This window comes from Colias croceus, chromosome 19 (assembly GCF_905220415.1).
Source record: "Colias croceus chromosome 19, ilColCroc2.1".
In the NCBI taxonomy this organism is placed as follows: Eukaryota; Metazoa; Arthropoda; class Insecta; order Lepidoptera; family Pieridae; genus Colias; species Colias croceus.
Window position 1 is genome coordinate 8380651 of NC_059555.1, and position 21279 is coordinate 8401929.

At 35.8% G+C, this 21279-nt stretch overlaps 2 protein-coding genes across 2 annotated transcripts in view; one reads left to right on the forward strand and one right to left on the reverse strand.

The window, feature by feature from the left end:
- Positions 1-12709, forward strand: part of LOC123700441 (ataxin-2 homolog) — a 43197-nt gene extending 30488 nt beyond the window's left edge. Inside the window, exons 11-20 of the mRNA XM_045647652.1 lie at positions 174-278; positions 751-947; positions 2060-2198; positions 2595-2690; positions 4451-4543; positions 7664-7760; positions 8269-8396; positions 9078-9290; positions 11612-11740; positions 12638-12709. Coding sequence (XP_045503608.1) covers positions 174-278; positions 751-947; positions 2060-2198; positions 2595-2690; positions 4451-4543; positions 7664-7760; positions 8269-8396; positions 9078-9290; positions 11612-11740; positions 12638-12709 — 1269 coding nt within the window. The remainder of the gene's footprint in view (positions 1-173; positions 279-750; positions 948-2059; positions 2199-2594; positions 2691-4450; positions 4544-7663; positions 7761-8268; positions 8397-9077; positions 9291-11611; positions 11741-12637) is intronic.
- Positions 5508-6660, reverse strand: LOC123700314 (retinol dehydrogenase 14-like). Its single transcript, XM_045647495.1, has one exon. The coding sequence runs from the start codon at positions 6491-6493 to the stop codon at positions 5549-5551; it is 945 nt and encodes a 314-aa protein (XP_045503451.1). The 5' UTR covers positions 6494-6660; the 3' UTR covers positions 5508-5548.
- Positions 12710-21279: the final 8570 nt, after the last annotated feature.

The following is a 21279-nucleotide window of genomic DNA, read 5'->3' on the forward strand; positions in this document are numbered from 1 at the left end:
CTACGTAATAGCATTTTGCACTGTGTAAATCTGGTATTACAGATTTAACGACATTTTAGAGAAGATACAATATAACTCCTACTATGACTACATATTAAGTACTCTTCAAAATTAAATTATTTTACTTGTCTATATTGCTAACATATTAAAATGTATATGCATCTACATTGCAGTCACAGCCATGTCCCGTGGCAGCGAGTCCACCAGAAGTGTCTGCTAATGTAGGCCCACCGTCAGAACCACACAAACGGCCAGCTAGAGCACCGGAACATCACAAGGTTAATATTATATATTATATTTATCTTTTTTATTTTTGTACACTTGTTATATGTAATGCTATTGGGCAAATAGATAACATTTGCACAGAATGACGCAATGTAGTATAAAATACACAAACTTTTAAAGTTTTTGATGATATTCTTTGAATAAAAAACATGATTATATTCATCTCTTTACCGATCTAAGTTCTTTTTATGTATTTAGGATTGCCAAATTTAAAAAAGTTTAAAATTTGTTATGTTTTGTTTGATGATTATGTGACTTGTTGTTTTTGTTGATATAATTAAAATTATTCATGACAACATTAGATTGTTAAAACCGTTATTATTTAAATTGCACCGTTTGAATGTGTTGACAAAACGTGGTTTGTAATACTTGCTTGCACATTTTATTTCATTTAACTGTGTTAACGATCTTACATAATTTTCTGTATTTCATGAAGTATCTTACCTATATATAATTTACCCCCAGCCACCCCCAGTACCAAAACCGGAAGAGCCCGAAGAGCGCAGCGCTCACAGCGGCTCCCCACGAGAAGCAGCATCCCCCAGCGTGGAGCGGGCCACGGCAACCCTCAAGAAGTCCACCCTCAACCCCAACGCGAAGGAGTTCAACCCGAGCGCGAAGCCCTTCACCCCCCGCAGTCCCACCACCCCGTCGCACAGCAGGTACACTGAATTCAATTTTAATATAAAGAAAATATTTTAAGAATACTGGTATCCTTACTGTACCATCACAGTATATATTTAATAATATTTTGCATGTACACAAAAGCTCCGACTTACACACAAGAGTAGGAGATAGACACGATTATGGCACAAGGAACAGGAATAGAATTGAAATGCCATTTTTCCGATTAGCTAAAGTTAAAAATTCATTTATGGGTCAAGGTATACGCTTTTACAATAGAATTCCTCACAATATTAAAGAGTTTAGTAGTTCTAAATTTAAAACTTATATAAAAAATGTATTAGTTCAGAGAGCGTACTACAATATTCAGGAATATATGGACGATAAAAACCCATGGAGGGTTGTCGCGTAAAAACCACAAGACAGTTCATTGGCATATTATGTAGTTAGATATAAGTTTCATATATTGTAATATTTACATGATTTTAAAAGAGCAACTATGGAGTTTCTTGCCGATTCTTCTCCATAGATCACTGCTTTCCGAATCGGTGGTAAATGTTAAAATAATTATGTAATGACGATTCGAAAGTGCTACTAAATAGTAGTCTAATTGAATAAATGAATGTTTGAGTTTGAGTTTGAGTTCAACTGACGAAAATTCCGCGAATTTTTATTAGGGAATTTAAATCGCAAGAATAAAATCCGCAGAACACAATGAAACACAATAAAATAAATTGTAATCTGATTATAATTATTATGTATAGACCTATCAAATAGAATAGTACCCATAATTAAATATATGAGAAGCGGTTACTTCAATTTTGGAGATTTATACACTAGTTCATTTCAATCTTTCAGTTTGGTTCGAATCAAAGAATTACTATTATAACATTAATTAATATAATCTCGGCTAGTGTTAAAACGTCTCTAATTTTCGTATTAAATTTGTAACAAGGATTAATAGGAAGTTATTCTTGAATAAAGTCATTTTTGGCGAAATCGAACCTTTGTAAATTATTTATATATGAATAAATATGTTCGAGTTTGAATTTTATTTTATTAGCTAGCATTTTATATTGCCTTTTTATTTTAGTATTGAACACTAGAAATATACAGCAAAATGGAATCTAACAAAACTTGCATTTCCCAGACCGCACACACCAAGCACGCCGATGGGCGTCGGTGGCGTGGGCGTGGGCGGCGTCGGCGTGGGCGTGGGACTCGGTGGCGTGGGCGTGGTCGGCGCTGGCGTGAGCTACGTGCCCGCACCGCCACCGGGACCGCATATGGTGAGTTAGTTATATAGTTTATTTGTATGTTCATTCAAATTTATAAAATAGTATTTTAGAGACATAAATTGTTTTTTTAACACGCTTCACCTGTGTATGTTTGTGAGTTTGTATGTTAACTCTATTTTTACAAAAGGACAGATTTCAAACTTTATTTAAATAATAGTAAAAAAAGCAAAAAAGTACCCTTCTTTTTAGTTTTGTCACTACATAGGATGTATATGGATAAAACTAAATCACTCAATCGATTTTAGAAATTTAATTTAAATATCCGTGCCTACATAAATAATTCAACATTTTAGTATTGTTCATGATGTCTGTATAAATGAATGAATACTCTTAATAACTGTGTACGAATAAATAAATAAATAAATAACTCGTCAATTGTTCCGCCAGCCCCACTTCCAGATGGCAGCAGTGCCGTACGCCATGATGGCGGCAGCAGCGGCAGCTTCACAGCAACCACCGGCTTATTTACCGCACCCACATCCCGTGAGTTACATTTTAATCTGTATATATTATAATAATTAAACCCGTTTTCCTTGGTCACGGCAGCACGCGTGATCGAGTGGACCGTTTTCGATAATTCTTTTTTTATAATATTCCTAAAGTCAAGTAGTACGTGACCATGGGCGAAGCCGGGGCGGACCGCTAGTATATTAATATGAATTAAAATGTGGGTGTGTGTCGAGCACACGTGTCAGAAGTGAAACTTATTTGGCAAGATTCAAAGATACCAAAATCGTCGCCTTACTTAATGATGTGACGGTATTGGCATGCATCTCAATGCACCTAAAGAAATTTCACTTAAAAAAAAATATTTTATTACTGTATAAATCAAGTTTTAAAAATGAGTAATGTGATGTTTGCATACTTACCGTCGTGTAAGATAACTCAAAGTTTAAAAAAAAATGTTCGTTTTGACAGCAAAATGTAGGTCAGATATTGTATTATTTTCGCCGAGTTCAAGCGAAGAGAACTGGCGTATGATATTTCTGCGTTCATCCGCAGTACTGAACGGTTTTTCAACTGAGTTTGTTTTTCTTTCAAAATACTAGATAAAATATAATATGAATTTGATATTTTTGGTATGATGGTATTCAAATGCTTTATAAATATAAATTTATAAAAATATAATATGACAGAATTTTCAAATGGGAAAAAATTGTTGAAAAAAAGTTCTACATGCGTCACACTACCTATGGACCTACGGAGATACAGCTGACGGTCGCAAGTGACAGTAAAAGTCCCTGATGCATTTTAAGTTTCTCTCTAGAGAAAATAATTGACCGAAAATGTACCTGGCTCCCGTACTAAACCGCAGCAATACTTCTATATAAAAAAATAAGGGGCACACGCATTATACATCTGTTTCACTGATCGATTTTCTTTAGGGACAAATAGGTGATCAGCCTTCTGTGCCAGACCGAGACATTTTTTTTTCTTCGTCTCCACCGAGAAACGAACCCAGCATTTTATTTATTGCACACAAATAGAAAATACAAATTTTACTTAATAGGAGGACCTAATAAGTCAAAAGGCGGTTTTATTGCTACAAGCAATTTCTTCCAAGCAACCCATTCGATCAGTGACATAGTTAAAAGTACTAGGGATGATTATGTACACAATAAAATAGAACAAAAAATAGATATCACATGAAAGTACCCCTCGGTTCGAAATGAAACTCGGTACAAAGGGCATTGAAACGACAAACACTAAAAATTGACTTATTACGTGTCTATATGCATAAAATTATCTCAAAATGATCTCTCCCAGGTAGATTATTATTATTAACAGTTTATTGGAAGAAAGTAGGTTCATTCATTACATAAAAACACACATACATTACATAAACTACTACCTAGTAACTAGATATATTACTTACATATATTTTTTTTATGTAAGTAATGTAATGAATACCTACTTTCTTCCTGTAATAATAATAATCTACCTGGGAGTGATTATTTGGAGATAATATTATGCATATAGACACGTAATAAGTCTATTTTTAGTGTTTTTCGTTGTACTCATAAGTGAATATTTACCTCCAAATATCTCGGTAATGTGACGCTTTAGGGTACTATGTTATGAGACATTTTTTGTTCGTCTATGTGTCCTCTATACATACATACCACTTTAATCGTGCGCCGATTTTGAAAAAAAATCAAAATGGCGGCGAGCCGCGGCGGGTCGATATGCCAGCGTCCATACAAAAAGTTTCAAACTCCTTTATTGAGATGATGAATGTGCAGCCGGGCAACGGGCACATGGAGATGGGTTGCGAGTGCCGGCAGTACGGCCCGCCCATACTGCTGCTGGCCGACAAGCGCGACCGACACGACGCGGTGAGCGTGTGGGGTGCCCTTTATAACTAAACAACAAATAAGAATGTGTGCGTGTACTAGTGTACACACGTAAGAAGTGAAACTACTTTACGGCATTATTTTTAAAAAATAATGTACTATATGCAACTTTACAGAAATTCGTCGAATCACGCGTGGTAGGGATAAGAAAAAGATGGCGTGTAACGGAAAAATGTCACGCGTAACGAAAAAATGTTACACTAAATTTTTTTCCAACCCCGATAAAGAAGTTTCACTTCAAAAAACTTTTTGAAATAACACCACTGTATAAGCATTTTTTTTTTTTGCGAATAAATTCATTTCATTTTTAATATTTTAGAGATCGAAATGTGAAATTACCTAATATTTTGGAAACTAACCTTATTTTGTTAGGGCATAGTATTTTGAGCTACACAATGTTATATGATAATATCTTTTGTCTGCGATCAAATTAACTACGATTAACTTTGATAAATTCCATTTTTTTTTTTTAAGTAAATTTTGTTGAAGTCAAAACAAAAGGCTCTGGTCTTGTTGTTTTATAGAACTTCTAGTAAATGATTCGGAAGTACTGTAAAATAATCGAGAACATATTTGGAATCTTTTATATATTGAAAATAATAACCAACCACCACCAAGAATTTAGAGACTGGCCCTTGTAATATTGAAAATGATTGAAGGCTTTTGCAATTTTTTCTACTAAAATGTTTGGAAGTCATTGGTCACCCCATTTCGTGTTATTTTTGCGTGTGTTACCGCCCTAAAACTTTTATTGAACTTCTAATCTAATAATCCATAAAATTGAAGTGTTTTTAATCAGTTTGCAGTGTGTGTTTTTTACTAATACGATTTTTCCAGAGGTTAATAAAACAATGAATAATATTAAATAATTTATTGTACTTTATAAAATTTCTTTTCACAAATACATTAAAATATCCTTAATTTCACTACATTTAATTTAGGAACTTCATAATTATATATCCACAGGATAATAACTACACATATAAACTACGTTAAAACCCCACTCATTTCATCCGGTTTCAAATTGACAAGCTTCTCACTAATTGTCCACAATTGCCTAGCTAAGTTTTCGTCTTCGGCCTTTGCACTAGGCCTCACCTCTTTGCAGTCTTCGAAATAAGCACCAGTTACCACATCACAGTCATCTGATACAGCCACATACACGGATGTTTGAGCACCCTCCGCTGGTGTTTTGAAAAAGAAATACAATAAGACACTTCGCAACTTCTCCAATATAGTGGAACTTCTATATAGCGACGTATTCACTTGCCCCGGATTCAAGCAATTGACCACTATGCTGGTATCCTTTAATCGCCTAGCCAGTTCTTTAGTAAAGAGGATATTGCATAACTTACTGTTGGCATACGACTGAATATAGCCAGTTGTTTCGTCATCTATCCCGTCGATTGTTCCAAACTTGTGCCAGGCTGATGAAACAACTACTATTCTACTAGGCGCTCCGGCTTTCAGCATGGGTATCAGAAGATTGGTCAATAAGAAGGGGCCAAAGTAATTTATCTGCATGTCTTTCAAAAGTCCATCGTTGGTACGTTCGCGCGTAGTGCATATAGCTCCCGCATTGTTTACCAAAACGTCCAGTTTCGCTTCTGTAGTGCTCAATTCGCGGCAAAACTGTCTCACCGATGATAGAGAGGTTAAATCCAAATGTATATAGCGGACTCTTTTGTTTTTGGTCAGTTTTGTTATGACTCTCACAGCACGTTCGCCCTTCTTGTCATTTCGACAAGCTATTATTACTTTGGCTCCTCGCTTAGCCAGTTCTAATGCTGTTTCGAACCCTATACCACCACTAGCGCCAGTCACCACCACCACTTTACCGCTCATCACGGTATCATCATAACATTTTCCAGATGTCAATTTATTGAACACTTTTATCCCGAGAACGGCTAACACGATCCACACAAGCCACATCTTTTTAGTAATGAAAACATTGGCAACCTTCAAGCCTCAATAATGTATTGATAAGATTGTGATAAAACTATATCCAGCTCTGATTAGGAATGTGATTTTTATATAATGGCTTTAATATTGTTATGTGATAACTCTGCTATCGTTACGCACATCCTCTTGGTTGTAAGGTCACGTCGTCACTGTATCTATTGCTAAACAAAAAAACGAAACATTTACATATATATGTTGTAACGCGACAGTGTGCTCGGGGTGCTAATTTAATAGTTATCTAATTTTGACGTGTGCCCAAATACATGCTATACATATATAAGTATAAATTAAGTCAAGGCTGTTCAATCTAGTTTTTTTACGTCTGTATTTGGTACTCGAGTTCTTATCGTTATAGTCACTACATAGTATAAAACAAAGTCGCTTTCTCTGTGCCTATGTCCCTTTGTATGCTTAAATCTTTAAAACTACGCAACAGATTTTAATGGGGTTTTTTTTTTCTAGATAGTGATTCAAGAGGAAAGTTTTAGTATACAATTTATTATTCTTCTATCTCTGTCGTATTGTGTACTCTAAAATCCATTTTTTTTTGACACTTAATGAAATATGTATCGAGGAGGCTTTATAAATTATGAAATAACTTACAATTTGATTCGATCTGCATAATTATAATTAACTATAAATCGAATTATCATGTCACTATCAGTAATTAATTCTGTAAAATAAACAAACTTATCGGTCAAGTGTCACTTATCACTTAATTAGCGCATGGCTATATCCGTGTATTTTTTTATTAATTCAAATTTATTAAGTGCTTAATCTTTTTTGAAAAAAAAAGTGACTTACAAATAATTATGAGATAGAAGAGAGAATATAAGATAAGAAGATTAAAAAAAAAACATTTTCGTGTCATCCAACAATTATGTTTGAATAAATTCCTACTGATTAATAAGGTTTTGAGTTTTTTTAACTAAATGAGTGCATCAAAATATCATTGTCATAGATTTGTTTTGTTTTTTGTCTGGCAAATAATAACAGGTGAAGTTCTTTTGTGTGACATAACAACTAAAGGAGTGATTTCTGAGAAACCTAAAACAACCAAAAAGATGTTATCTATAAAGATATAGATAATATATGGTCATAAAAAATATAAAAAGTAATATGATGTAAATAAATTTGCAGATATACGGCGCAGCCATGGGTGGCGGCGCCGCAGTAGCGGGCGGGGCTGGACAACATGCGCCCATACCTACACAGCCACAGAGAAACTTTAGAAAAGGTACGAATATATTGTCTTTATGAATTTTTGTTAATTTTTAAATATTAATTCTGGCAGAACAGATCTTATGCATATGCTAATTTTGCATTAACACCCATCAACAAATGGATATTTTGTATTGTATAAAATATGTAAAAATCTATGAATATTTTTGTGATATGGTAAATGGAAGAATTAAAGCTCATTTTGAGGTCTTTAATTTCATTAAAATGTTAATTTTTTCTCTGGCGGGTCACGAGTAACTGAATTGGTCAGGCATCCGCCCCGGTTTGGCGCGAAAGGATGCGGGTTGGAGTCCCGCCTCGTGATCGAATTTTTTCTATTCTTTATAAATTTAATCATATTTAATCAGAGTTTTCAGCATTTCACTTGACAACGATATTTCAATGCTAACAATATTGTAACGATGGAGAGAGACCTTTTTTTGAAAGCTGTAAAACTAAAATATGAAATACTATCAAATTTTCAGTTTCTTCTCCGTTTGTGATGTGTATATAATGTGTTGTAGGCATGCAAGTAGCGACAGCGACGGGGCAACCGTTGCTAGCGCCGGCGCCGATGCAGCAGTTCGTGCCGTACCCGCACCCGCACCCGCACCCCGCGCCGCCGCAACCCGCGCTGCAGTACCCGCACATGGTATACAGATAACATATAAGTATATGGTGTGATTATAGGTTTAGGGGGCCTTAGTAGGTGAACACGGCAAAATGGACTGTTTTTGAACGTATGTGTGATGGGATTACTGTTTCCAAAACACGATTGGAAAAATTTTGCTCGATAAAAAAAATCCTGGAGTTACCTCTAAAATATCATATAAATGCTCATTACAATCGTATTTTACGATAATAATTCGTATAAAATCACAAATACTAATAGGTACCTTCTCGATTTCGTGACTGTTTTAGATTTAGAAAATACTTAATATTTTCATTCACTTTTTGATAAAAATGTGAATGGCGCTTACGATTTTTAGTTTCGAGCACGTTGATTCCATACTAAACGCGGACCCCAAAAAAATTTCGGCAACATTCTTGCCGTCATAAACGTCAAATATTTTTCGACTATTGGTTTTATGTTTTCAACAGGTTTTCCGTATTTTTATTTTTGTTTGTTCTCTCAGACGTTTCGACTAAGTGAAATTTAATTAAGTTATGACAATGAAGGCGGTTTAGCTGTTTTGTTGAAAATAAAATATATTTATTATTACCAATAATAAACACACGTGTGTTCTTGCTGCAGGTCCTATACCCCGCAGATCCTAGCTTGTGTGTGTATTATGTAGTCTATAGTTACTAACGAGACGTGTTCTCATCGCAGGTGCGCATGTACCACGGCGGTGGCGTGGGCGTGGGCGGCGGCGTGGGCGTGGGCGGCGGCGGCGCGGGCGAGGGCTACGCGCCGGCCGCCAGCCCCGCGGCCGCGTCGCCCGCGCTGTACCCGCCGCCCTCGCCCGCGCACACGCCGCACCCGCACCCGCACGCGCACGCGCACCACCCGCCGCACCACCACTACCAGCAGCCGCCCTTCCAGGTAACACCGACACGCACACTAGTGACACTCACACTAAACTAGCTGCTAAGTGTCTACCGCCACCAGCAACAGCCGCCGTTCCAGGTAACACGCACACTAGTGGCACTGACATTAAACTAAGTGTCTACCACTAGCAGCAGCCGTGATTTTAGGTAGTGTTAACCAGGGCTCGGAAACCGGTTTAAATTCTTAACCGGTTTCGGTCATTGACCCCAAACCGAAATTGATTTAGGTTAAAGGTTGCACTTTACCGGTTTTTACCGGTTTATGCGAAATACCGGTTTTTCATTAATATTGGTTTTGGTGGTGAAAATTAACCGGTTAAAACCAAGTTACATAAGGATCCTCGGCCCCCGCTACCCTCGCTCGACGGGCCTGGACGTTGCGAAGTCATTTAGTTACAAAATTCTTAATCGCACTCAAGTTCGCAATTTTAGTTTATATTTTAAACTAGCTTCCGCCCGCGACTCCGTCCGCGCGGATGTCGGTCTTCGCGTGGATGGTTTATTTCTCGATTTTGAGTAGGTACCTCTGACAATAAAATCTTATAAATATCTATTGGACCCAATTCCCAAATACGGCTAGGCCTATAATAATACGCAACGTGACGTGACGATAAAACTGAAAAATTAAGATTAATTTTTTTCTACGTATTTTTCCAGGATAAAAAGTATCCTATTTTACGCCCAGGATAATAAGGTATAATTATACCAAGTTTCATCGAAATCGAACCGCTAGTTTTCACGTGATGCCTTCACATACAGACAGACAAACAGACAAAAATTTTTTTAATCACATATTTGGGTTTGGTATTGATCCAGTAACACCCCCTGCTATTTATTTTTTCAATATTTTCAATGTACAGAATTGACCCTTCTACAGATTTATTATATGTATAGATTTGAATTTAATAACTAGATTTCCGCCCGCGGCTTCGCCCGCGTTTGCAAAGGAAAACCCGCATAGTTCCCGTTCCCGTGGGATTTCCGGGATAAAAACTATCCTATGTGTTAATCCAAGTTACCCTCTATATGTGTGCTAAACATCCATACATCTATACTTACAAACTATATTTTAGAATAGAATATATTAGATACTAGCTTCCGCCCGCGACTCCGTCCGCGCGGAAAAATTAAGATTTATTTTTTTCTACGTATTTTTCCGGGATAAAAAGTATCCTATTTTATGCCCAGGATAATAAGGTATAATTATACCAAGTTTCATCGAAATCGAACCGTTAGTTTTCACGTGATGCCTGAACATACAGACAGACAAAAATTTTTTTAATCACATATTTGGGTTTGGTATCGATCCAGTAACACCCCCTGGTATTTATTTTTTCAATATTTTCAATGTACAGAATTGACCCTTCTAGAGATTTATTATATGTATAGATATTAGATTCACTATATCTTGTGGCAAGCGTTAAAAAATGAGGCAAAAATAATAAAGGAATTAACCGGTTAATTTGGGTGTCAAAACCGTTTGTGCAGAAGTAACCGGTAACCTTAATCATTTGGGTTACTTATAAACAGTTCACTTGTTTAACCGGTAAATGAAGGAACGATATATTTACCGGTATATAATCTAAATTAACCGCTCTTTTCAAACCGGTTCCGAGCCCTGGTGTTAACTAGTGACACTACACAACAATCAGCAGCCGCCGTTCCAAGTAACACTAACACGAATGACACTGCTGACACTAACTGGGAGAAACAGTCACTTCTAACAGTACTAGCAGCCGCCGTTCCAGGTAACACTAACACTGCTGACACTAAATTTAACACTTTACACTAGCTACTAACAATCATCATTACTACTACTAGTATTGGCCGTTCCAGTTAACACCATCGAGAGCACAACACGATACTATACACTAAATACTCACAAGCAGACACTGTTCCAGGTAACAACACTAATGACACTAACACTAATACCATTTCCTAGCTACAAACAGTCACCAACACTATCAGCACCCGTTGCAAATAACACCATCGACACTAATACTTACATCCGCTGCACGCGCAGAACCACCAGAACGTAGGTACCAAGAGTATGTGAACATCCATCCTCAAATATCTGTCAGTTGTGTAAATTTTGTACCGAAATTTTATGATTTTTCACTCGTAAGTTCCGCATAAAATTGATATTTATTATTTATTCAATAATTTGACTTGGCAAGAATATCATAAAGATTGAAAAAATCTTTAATTGCTATCACCAATTTTTATGCCATCATTATTCAAAGCTACTTTTGTAAGAAGATTTTTTACATTGTGAGAAAAATGTGATTAAATAAACAATAATTTCCCCCTGAACAGGTGCTGTGCCCACTGATGGGGCCGGGTGGGGGCGCGCACCACCACCACCACCACCACGTGGCGTACCTCAACCACGCGCCGCCCACCGCCTCGCCGCCGCACCACCCACATCACCCGCAACATGTACAGGTCAGCTATACATAGTAATACTATTTTTGAAAGAAAATAAATTTATTGCAAAAAACACAGCCAACAACATAACAAAATTTATCTTAAACCAATTAACCCCGAGTGGCCCGATCTGACCACAACAAAATAGATTTTCTATTGTGTCTGTGATTCCGGGGGCTGAGTTATTACGATTAGCAAACGGATACAGCCTCAGCAAAATGCTGCACAAAAACAGCGCTGATTTTCAGGCTGCACCGGCTGTTGAGGTCCGTCTTAATATTAAAAAAAAATTAAGTGTACTTAAAATAAATACATAATGAAGTATATTAATATTAATAATAAATAAATATGTTAAATAGATGCATATATAATTTATGTGAATAAAATAATAATACTTGAATTAAACATTGAAATACGATGAAAATATTATTTGCAGCGGAATAATGCAAAGACAAAATCTAAGATAATTGTTATACGTGTATTAAATTTGCTATTGTAATGTAATATTGTTGTTACAATATCAATTGTAATCTGTTTGCTGCTTTAGATGTTTCGCTCCAGTAATATTTGAAATATATTTGGTATTTTTGCAGAAATATAACAAATAGATATTCCATTATTACATTATATGATTCAGAGCCGATTTTTCAATACTTGGTTAAAACTTACCCGTCCAATAAAGTATAACACGATAGTATTAAAATGTCACCTGTACACTGTCAAATACGGGCAATTAGAATACATTTTTGAAATGGTAGTTTAATACGTTATTCCACGAATAAGTTTTAACCAAGGATTGAAAAATCAGCCCTTACTTTCAAACTAAACTGCATTAGCAAACATGCACATAATATGTGTAACTGGTATTCAATTGCGTGTCCTTCAATACTAAATTTGCCGCTATCCGTGTTCCAGCAAGTGCTGCTCCCGCCGCAGCAGCCGTCCGGCGGGTCGAGCACGCCGGGCGTGCACTCGTCTCACCCGTAGGGCGCGGTCCGGGCCCGCGGGCGCCGCGCCCCACTCCGCGCCCCCGCGCCCGCGCCCGCGCCCCGCGCCCCCGCGCCCCGCCGCATGCCGCCCCGCCGCGCCTGCCTGCTCGCCTGGCCCTGAACGTGATGTGTGTGAACTCGACTGGACCATAGATATGGGAGTGCACCATAGTGGAAACTAGACTGGACTGTAGATACATGAGCGTGCACTATACAACTGTGTTTTGAAGTGAACTTGAACTTGACTACACTATAGATATGGTTGTGTACTAAAGTGGAAACTAGACACGGCACGTGCTGAAATGAAAGATGTGAACTCGACTGAAGGCGCTTGCACTCTACTATAGCATGACTGCAGTGGCAACTAGATTCAACTGGACTTTGGATATGACTGTGCTACATAATACTGTGTCTGGCAGTGGGAATAAGCGCTATGAACACGCTCTACATGAAATGCTAAAATGATTCCAACTGAAGTCGCTCTATACGGATCGCGTGTATGAATCCAGCAACCAATATCACTTTATACAGGGTGCATCCTGCTCAGTGATAAAGTCTCAAGCAAAAGTGGATATGCCTACGTAGTGATAAAATTACACGCAAAAGCATTTGCGTTCTCCCGCTCAGTGATAGTTTCTAGAGAAAGTCGGTGCGCCTAAACAGTGATAAAGTTCACGTAAAATTGTGTGCTCCTGTTCAGTGATAGTTCTACTTATAACGAGGCGCCTTCATAGTGAAGCAGGTGCGCCTGCGTAATGACAGTCTCACGCAATAAGTGTTCGTCATATAAGTGTCGGGGTTATGTGCGAGCTAGACTACAGCGCGGCCGTATGGGCCTTGTGCGTTTGTCCCAAGCCCCATGGGGGGCTCCGCTAGGGGCCGAGCGAGCCCCCGCAGCACTGTGCTGCGTCACGTTGGGGCTTCGCCGTGATACTATGGTAACCATAGCAACGCAGTGATTCGCGTATCGGCTAGGGATACACACATTGGTTTAAGTGATTGGTTAATTAGTGACGTTCAATTTGTGAGTTGATTTGGTATACATTGTGTTGAATACTACAAAATATTTCCTGATTATAGTAGGGAACTAAAATGAGATAATACTTGATGATTTAGATGTCAGGCAAAGAAACATTCTAATGAATTTTTTACATTATCATTACAATTATATAGTGAAAACTATATAATGTATGATAATAACATAACTTTTAAAATGATATTTACTTCAAATACAAGAACAATGGGATAATTAATTATTTATCTCGTAATCACAAATGCTTTCATCACACTATTATAAAAATGCACTGGAAAAACATTAAAATCAATTTCCTCTTATTTTTCTATGATTTATTTATTTACTATCAAAATATACAAGTTTATACGGTTAAAAATGAATTTTTAACTTATTAAATGTATATTTTGTTTATATTTATTAAAAGAATCATTTTTAACAATTGGCAACACTTTATCAAACAGGCACACAAATTGAATGCTACAAATCGTTAGCTTATCGTAGGAGGAGGCTAATCGAATAATTTTATATCACAAAGTATAGCTGGGTGGTACAAATGTATATACATTCTGTGGAAGAATGTTTAAAAACGACTGCCACGTCGTGATTTGTATTATAGGTAGATAATTCTTCGGATGGTAGAATTTGGTAGACTTTGCGCTCACAGTTTTTATATTTTAAGCATATGAAACTATTTACATGTAGGCAGCTTGTGTCGTACCTTGGAACATGTCAATTTAAATAATATTACAGTGTGTAGTTAATGTATTTGTCTATAAACACCCTTGCTAGAAGATTTTAAAAGATTAAGGTTACATGTCGAGTGGCAGCTTCGAATATGTAATATATAAATAATATAATATGTATACATTTTCTACCATTTTTTTGGTTTCTCTCACCGAATTCTACCAAAAGCTACCACCCACATGTTTAACGCGCGGCGCCGCGTTATATATTTATTATTTAGTGTTAACCCGCGAATTCCAATTTGAGTCAATTGTATTACCCTTCGGAGTTTCATGTCGCTTTGTTTGGGGGAATGTTAGCTTATGTGTACGGACGGACAAAAAATTACTACTAACTTTAAATGCCAAGATTTCGTCGAGAGATTGTTCTTTCTATATATCCAAGTTATCGTTACACACATATTTATTGATACTTATTTATTTTAAGATATATTTTCTGTTTTATTGTTTTTTAAAATCAGTCTTGCGAACATTGGTAATTTAAAAATTAGGTGATTTTTTGTCTGACCGTACATTGCTGTTTACATCCGATGTATATATCAGATGTTTAAAATAAGCCTATATTATATAACATAGATGTATTATATATAAATATATTTACGATTACTGCCTTAATGAGTTGTGCTGGAGTGTATGTACGTGTATCACAGTGAATAATATAACGGTTTTTTTCATCTGAATTAATTTGGATTAAAAAAACTATATATTAAGGGATTTAGATGTGACAATAAACGAAATTTAATATGTAGTGTGTACTGCGCTCGAACAAGTGAAATATATGTAAGGGCGTTATAATTAATGATGCTGTTGTGATAAGAACGGGTGATGTGTTTACTAGCTCCCGCCCGTGACGTTGCGTGATTACGGGGACCAGGCTGTGGTCTATTTTTGTGCGCGTTTTTATCGAAATCGACGCAATTGTTGTTGCGTGATGAAGTTGTAAATGTTAGGTAAGAAGTTTATGATGAAATGTGATTATAAATAATAAAAACAACGAAATTGAGATGTCCTATTGTAATTTACTATGTTCCAGAAGTCTTTTTATCACATTAGATATGAATTATCAGGAAAATTATAAAACTTATTTATATTTTTAGTGATTTTAAAACTCATATTTCAGTCAATTTTAAATAATTAGATACCAATTGCACTACTTAATTCTTTAATTTTAAAGTAGTATTCAACGTAACGTCGATTTTACTAAAAATCTATTCAATTTAATTCTCCCAGTTATCCATTCTTATCGCAACAGTCGTAAACATAATATTATAATATAAAGTGTTTTCACAACCCGTTACTTTCCTATAGGTATATATTTATAATTCGTACGTCGGACCGTTTCCAGTCGAGCCGTTACGTAGATGCAGGGTCACATGGCGAGTGTGGTTGGTAGAGCGTAATGATGAACCGGATTTATCGATTGAGATGAAAAAATCGGTAAAAAGTTTTTGTTTTTTTTTTGTAATGTGTTAAAAATCGGTAAACATTTTTGGGTGGAAAAATGATTTGTGATGCGGAGTAAAAACGTTTTAGAGTAGTTTTAAGCGGGAAAAATCACGAATAGAGATCGAAAATAATGTACTTGAAAAAAGTTGGTCAAAAAAGTATAAACATAAAAAACAATTTCGATAATTCAAAAATATATAAATAAATAAAAACAACATTTTTTTCTATTCTTTATAAATTTATACAAATAAAAACAAGTTTATAATGAGGTTTAAATGAAGTACGGAGGTAAAATCGGTTTATGAATACGCGTCGAAAGTGTAAGTCTGTCTGTTGTATGAAGGGGGGCATAGTCCATGACCTCCGCGCGGTGCTCCCTGGGTAGCGCCAATTGTGGACTCAATTCACATCTATGCGCGCTATTTTATGCTTCGGTTTGTAATTAACGCAATATTTGTGTTGGCTAAAACGTGTACACGTGTAAAATCGTTAAATCCATACTAATATTATAAATGCGAAAGTAACTCTGTCTGTCTGTCTGTTACTCAATCACGCCTAAACTACTGAACCAATTTGCATGAAATTTGGTATAGAGATATTTTGATACCCGAGAAAGGACATAGGCTACCTTTTATTGCGAAAAATGTACCACGGGCAAAGCCGGGGCGGACTAGTAAATAATTAATTGCAAGCGAAATTTGTATGGGGAATCAAAGCTTCCCCATACGTCCGCTAGGGGCGCTGTTCGATTTCCCATACTAATTCGGCTGTGACGCAAACGCGATAGTAACGTTTCGTACTCGATGAAAACTCGCACTAGGCACACTGGGAAGTCATAAAATTAATTTGGGCATGTTTCAATCGTGTAATGAAATCAACATTTTAAATATCACTTTTTTTTTACAATCTTTTTTGAGTGTTTTCAGTTAACATGAAGATGTTCTTGTGATGTGAGACTCCAATAATATTAAAATTATTCTATTGATCACTTTTTTATTGTTTTACGTGATGTGAGATTCCTTTTTTTATAAAATAACTTAAAACTTGGCCGAGTACATGAATTTGAAAAGACAAATATTATATTGGTTAATTTTTATTGGTGTGCGTACATGTTTTAGATTAATACATCATCACGCTGAATTTATGTAGCATTAAACTCGAACGGTGCTAGGTTAAATTGATTTTCCAAACACAATAGTCTTCAGTCTAAACTAAGTCTCAACAGAGCTGTCTAGCTATGTGTTATAAATTTACACGTAGATAGGATTGGAATTGATCAGTCCACGTTCCAATAGGTAAACATCGATCCATTTATCTTTCACTATAGCGAAGTAATATATAAAACCCATGAATACGCGCGTTTGTTTACTGTATAAAAAATCTCCTAAGTCCTCTAAGTTAGGTGTAAATATGTATATAGGGATACGAGTAGCGGTAAATTCGAGAGACCTTTCCTCAACGGCTTATTCGCGTATAATTTGTGATGTATAAAAATGAACATTCAAAAAAAATCCCAAAAAAAGATGTCGGGAAGGGCCTAAACAGCCGCCAGCACGTTCGCGAAGAGTCGCCAACGCGCTGCGGCCGGTGTTGTTTAATTTTTTCAGTTTTTTTTTTATTTTGTCAAACTTTTTGTTTTTCTTTTAAGAATTTTATTGAAGCGTGCGTGCGTCCACCGCGTGTTTGTTGTGTGTGAGATATTCTACGTGTAGTGTTGTCTGTTACGCGATTGTATGGATTATATTTTATCGATGTCGATGAGAGCGGTCCGCGAGTGCGGGGCGGTTGTTGTGTCTGACCGTTGTGTAGACGAATGCGGTTGTGTACGAGTGATTGATTATCGAGAAATATACTCAAGACGAAGCATTTTGCGCTTGTCGCCGGGTCTCTTATATGTAGGGGGGGAGGGGGGGCGAAGGCAACGACTTCGGTGCCTTCTGGCTAACATTTGAGTTTGCTCACTTCACCTGTCTAACGTCAATTGAAACGGAACTGAATGTATGTACCGTGATTATATTGTGTATGTGCGGATTGTATTCGTGACACTATGATAGGTTGTTACGGGAATTTCTACTGTATTTTTGTTAATAATAAAAAATAATAGCCTATTCGAAACTATGTGTACGAGCAAAAACGAAATGTATCTTGTGAATTAATCGATAAGGAGACAATGTAACTTAGAAGAAATATAAAAATGTAATGTATGATTTAAAGTGAAACGAAATCAGGTGAAGTGGTTATGTTAAGGTCTTGCATACTATAGCCGAGTCGATGATAATGTTAGACGAATCCAATTATTTACATTAAGCTACTGTTTTGAAGAATCGAATGGATAATATTTATCCCCTAATGTAAAATGTATATGCAAGGATATGTGCATAGATTGTAAACATTGCGATTAAATAGAAACATTTAGTAGCAAGCTTGCTTCCAAATAATTATCTATCTTGATCAAAACTGGAGATATAAAAATATATTTATTATTCTGTATATTTTCGAACATCAGTAGCGAGAGAGTTTGCTATTTTATTGTGACATTTATTCGCAGAACTGAATGCAAACGAAGCATTCCCAATAAAGTTTTGATATACTATATAAAACGCTCGATGGTAATGCTGCAGTGACACGGCCCGACATTTACTGTCCTACCACAAAAAACTTTAGACAGGGTTTAACTTTAAGCGCGGGTTCTCTTTAATCTGGTTTTGTCGTATCACATAGACAACTATTAAAGTGACAGATCCCGGGTTTAAAGTTAAACTGCGTTTAAATTGTTTTGTGGTACGACCATTATTTTCGCAAATTGATTTCGTAATGATTTTTGAACGGTCATGACGACCCGATGCCAAACGCGCGCTATGTCACTGCGCCATTACATGAATAAATTATTTAATTTTGAACGAAAAATAACTTGTGCCTTGAAATGTCAACGTTGTTAGTCATTTCATTTGAAACGTAAACACCACTGCACATGTGCGCAATGAAGCGATCCACGGATTGCGAATTGTACAGCTTTTTTTATTTTTGTACCTGATATGGCACTATATTTTGCGAGCGTAGGTAACGGGCTGCGGCCAGCGGCCCAGTTCGTGTCGTTTCACGCGATTTTCTTTAATTAAACTGAAAATACGCGTCAGACGCCGAACTGTATTAGTTAATGCCTTACAACTTGTCGCCCCGCGGGGCAGAGGTGTTACCAACTGTCCATGTCCTCGACGAAGAACCTTCTCGAAGCGAACAAGAATGAATATTATTTAAATTTGTTTTGTCAGATCTGAAGAGTAGGAACGAGCAGGTTCTACGGCCGGGGTTTCAAAGACTGAATGTCGGGTGTGCGAGGTTTTATATGAAGCGATGGGAAATGTAACGTATGCTTAGACACGGCTTGAGTGTTCGCTTGTTTTGTAAGGGAGCTCCCGTGTCGCCGGCGGACACGTGTTGTTGGCCGACGCGTACAGCTGCGTCGGATATTTTTCAATAAAAAACGTAAAAAAATGTGTTTTGAACACAACAATATGGTGTTTTTATTTGACCCTTAATGTTTTTAGACTTCTACAATTAAGATATCAAAGTTAGATAGGCACATTATAAGAGTCATTTTTAGATAATTTCTGACAATCAAAATTTCATGTAAATGGGAAAAAGTAGGAAACAAATTACGAAAACAAAAAAGAGTTATAAGTATGGATAATTTATTTCATAATAATTCATTTATGTAATACACTACATCAACTACGAAACCAAACAGTATTTGTTACACAGGTGCAACACAATCCTTACTTAAACGAAAAATTAATTAATTATCACTTAAAAACTATAATATCTAATTATAAAAAATGTAAATACCTAAAAATACACACATCACTATATTATGAGACTATTAAAAAATTAAGCTATCATGCACATTATCTAATAAATTTAACCTATACATTGAATACTGAAATTGACCACTTACACTTCTGCACATTTCAATCAAACAAAAAAAATAAAACAATCCCACACAAAACAATCCAAACTAAAATAACTAACTACTATAAAATATTAGGCAATAATACCAATATGAATAAAACATTTTTTCGTAGAGCAAAATAAATATGCCAAACTTACAATAATTCACCAAAATATAGCCGGACTTCTCAGTAAACAAGAACAAATTGAGATGGCTTTATCTAACTTACATAATGATTTAGGTGATATTGACATAATTTGCTTCACAGAAACCTTCCTGAAACATGGATCAGAACCAAATGTGAGAATAAGTAATTATAGACTAGTTTCATACTTCTCTCGGCCAAACCAACGCCGTGGTGGATCTTGCATTTTAATTAAAAATAACCTCAAATACAATCTCATCGATAACCTCATTCCCCCCACACTTCTTCAATTTGAATACTGTGCCGTTGAAATAATTAAATTTAACCTCATAATAATTTGTATATATAGAACACCTACACCAGACGTATCTACATTTTTATACAACTTTGAACATTTATTAAGTAAAATTTGTAAAAAAAACAATAAAAAAGTTATTATCTGCGGTGATTGGAATATAGATACACTGAAAAATACAAAAAAAGCTAATGATCTTCAATCTATTCTCAGTAACAACAATCTAAATAACCATATACAAGTACCTACACGTAAAAACGCCTCTCTTGACCTTATAGTAAGCAACATACCAGGGGCCCAATCGGGTCTACACTATTTAACACTTTCAGATCACGAGACAGCACAGTCACTTTCAATAAATCTAGAAATTAACAAACAAATAAAAGACAACCCCACTTTTTATTATAAAAACATACGAGATCATAGTAAGGAAAATATTGCAAAATTCATAGATAGTATCTCAAATTTATCGTTTTCTGAAGTATATAACTATCATACAACCAATGAAGCGTTTAACAATTTCCATGACACGATTACATTATTTTATGATCTTTGTTTTCCCATACTTAAAATAAAACATACATGCAAACACATAAAAAACCAAAAATTAACTAAAGGTATTAAAAAATGTTGTATAAAAAAAAGGATTCTATATTTAAAATATCACCAATGTAAACATAATAAAAAACATAACAAATATATTTACGATAGATATAATTATATACTCAAAAAATGTATTAACAAAGCACAACAAATAAATAATCAACGATATATTCTTAATGCTAAAAATAAAAGTAAAGCTGCGTGGAATATTATTAATGGACATACGAATAACAATATATTTAAGACCGAAATTGATAAGATTCACGTTGATGGCAAAATGTATGCCAAACCAAACGAAATATGCGATCTATTTAACAACTACTTTACGTCATTATCATCACAATCAAAAATTACAAACAAAACCAATGATAA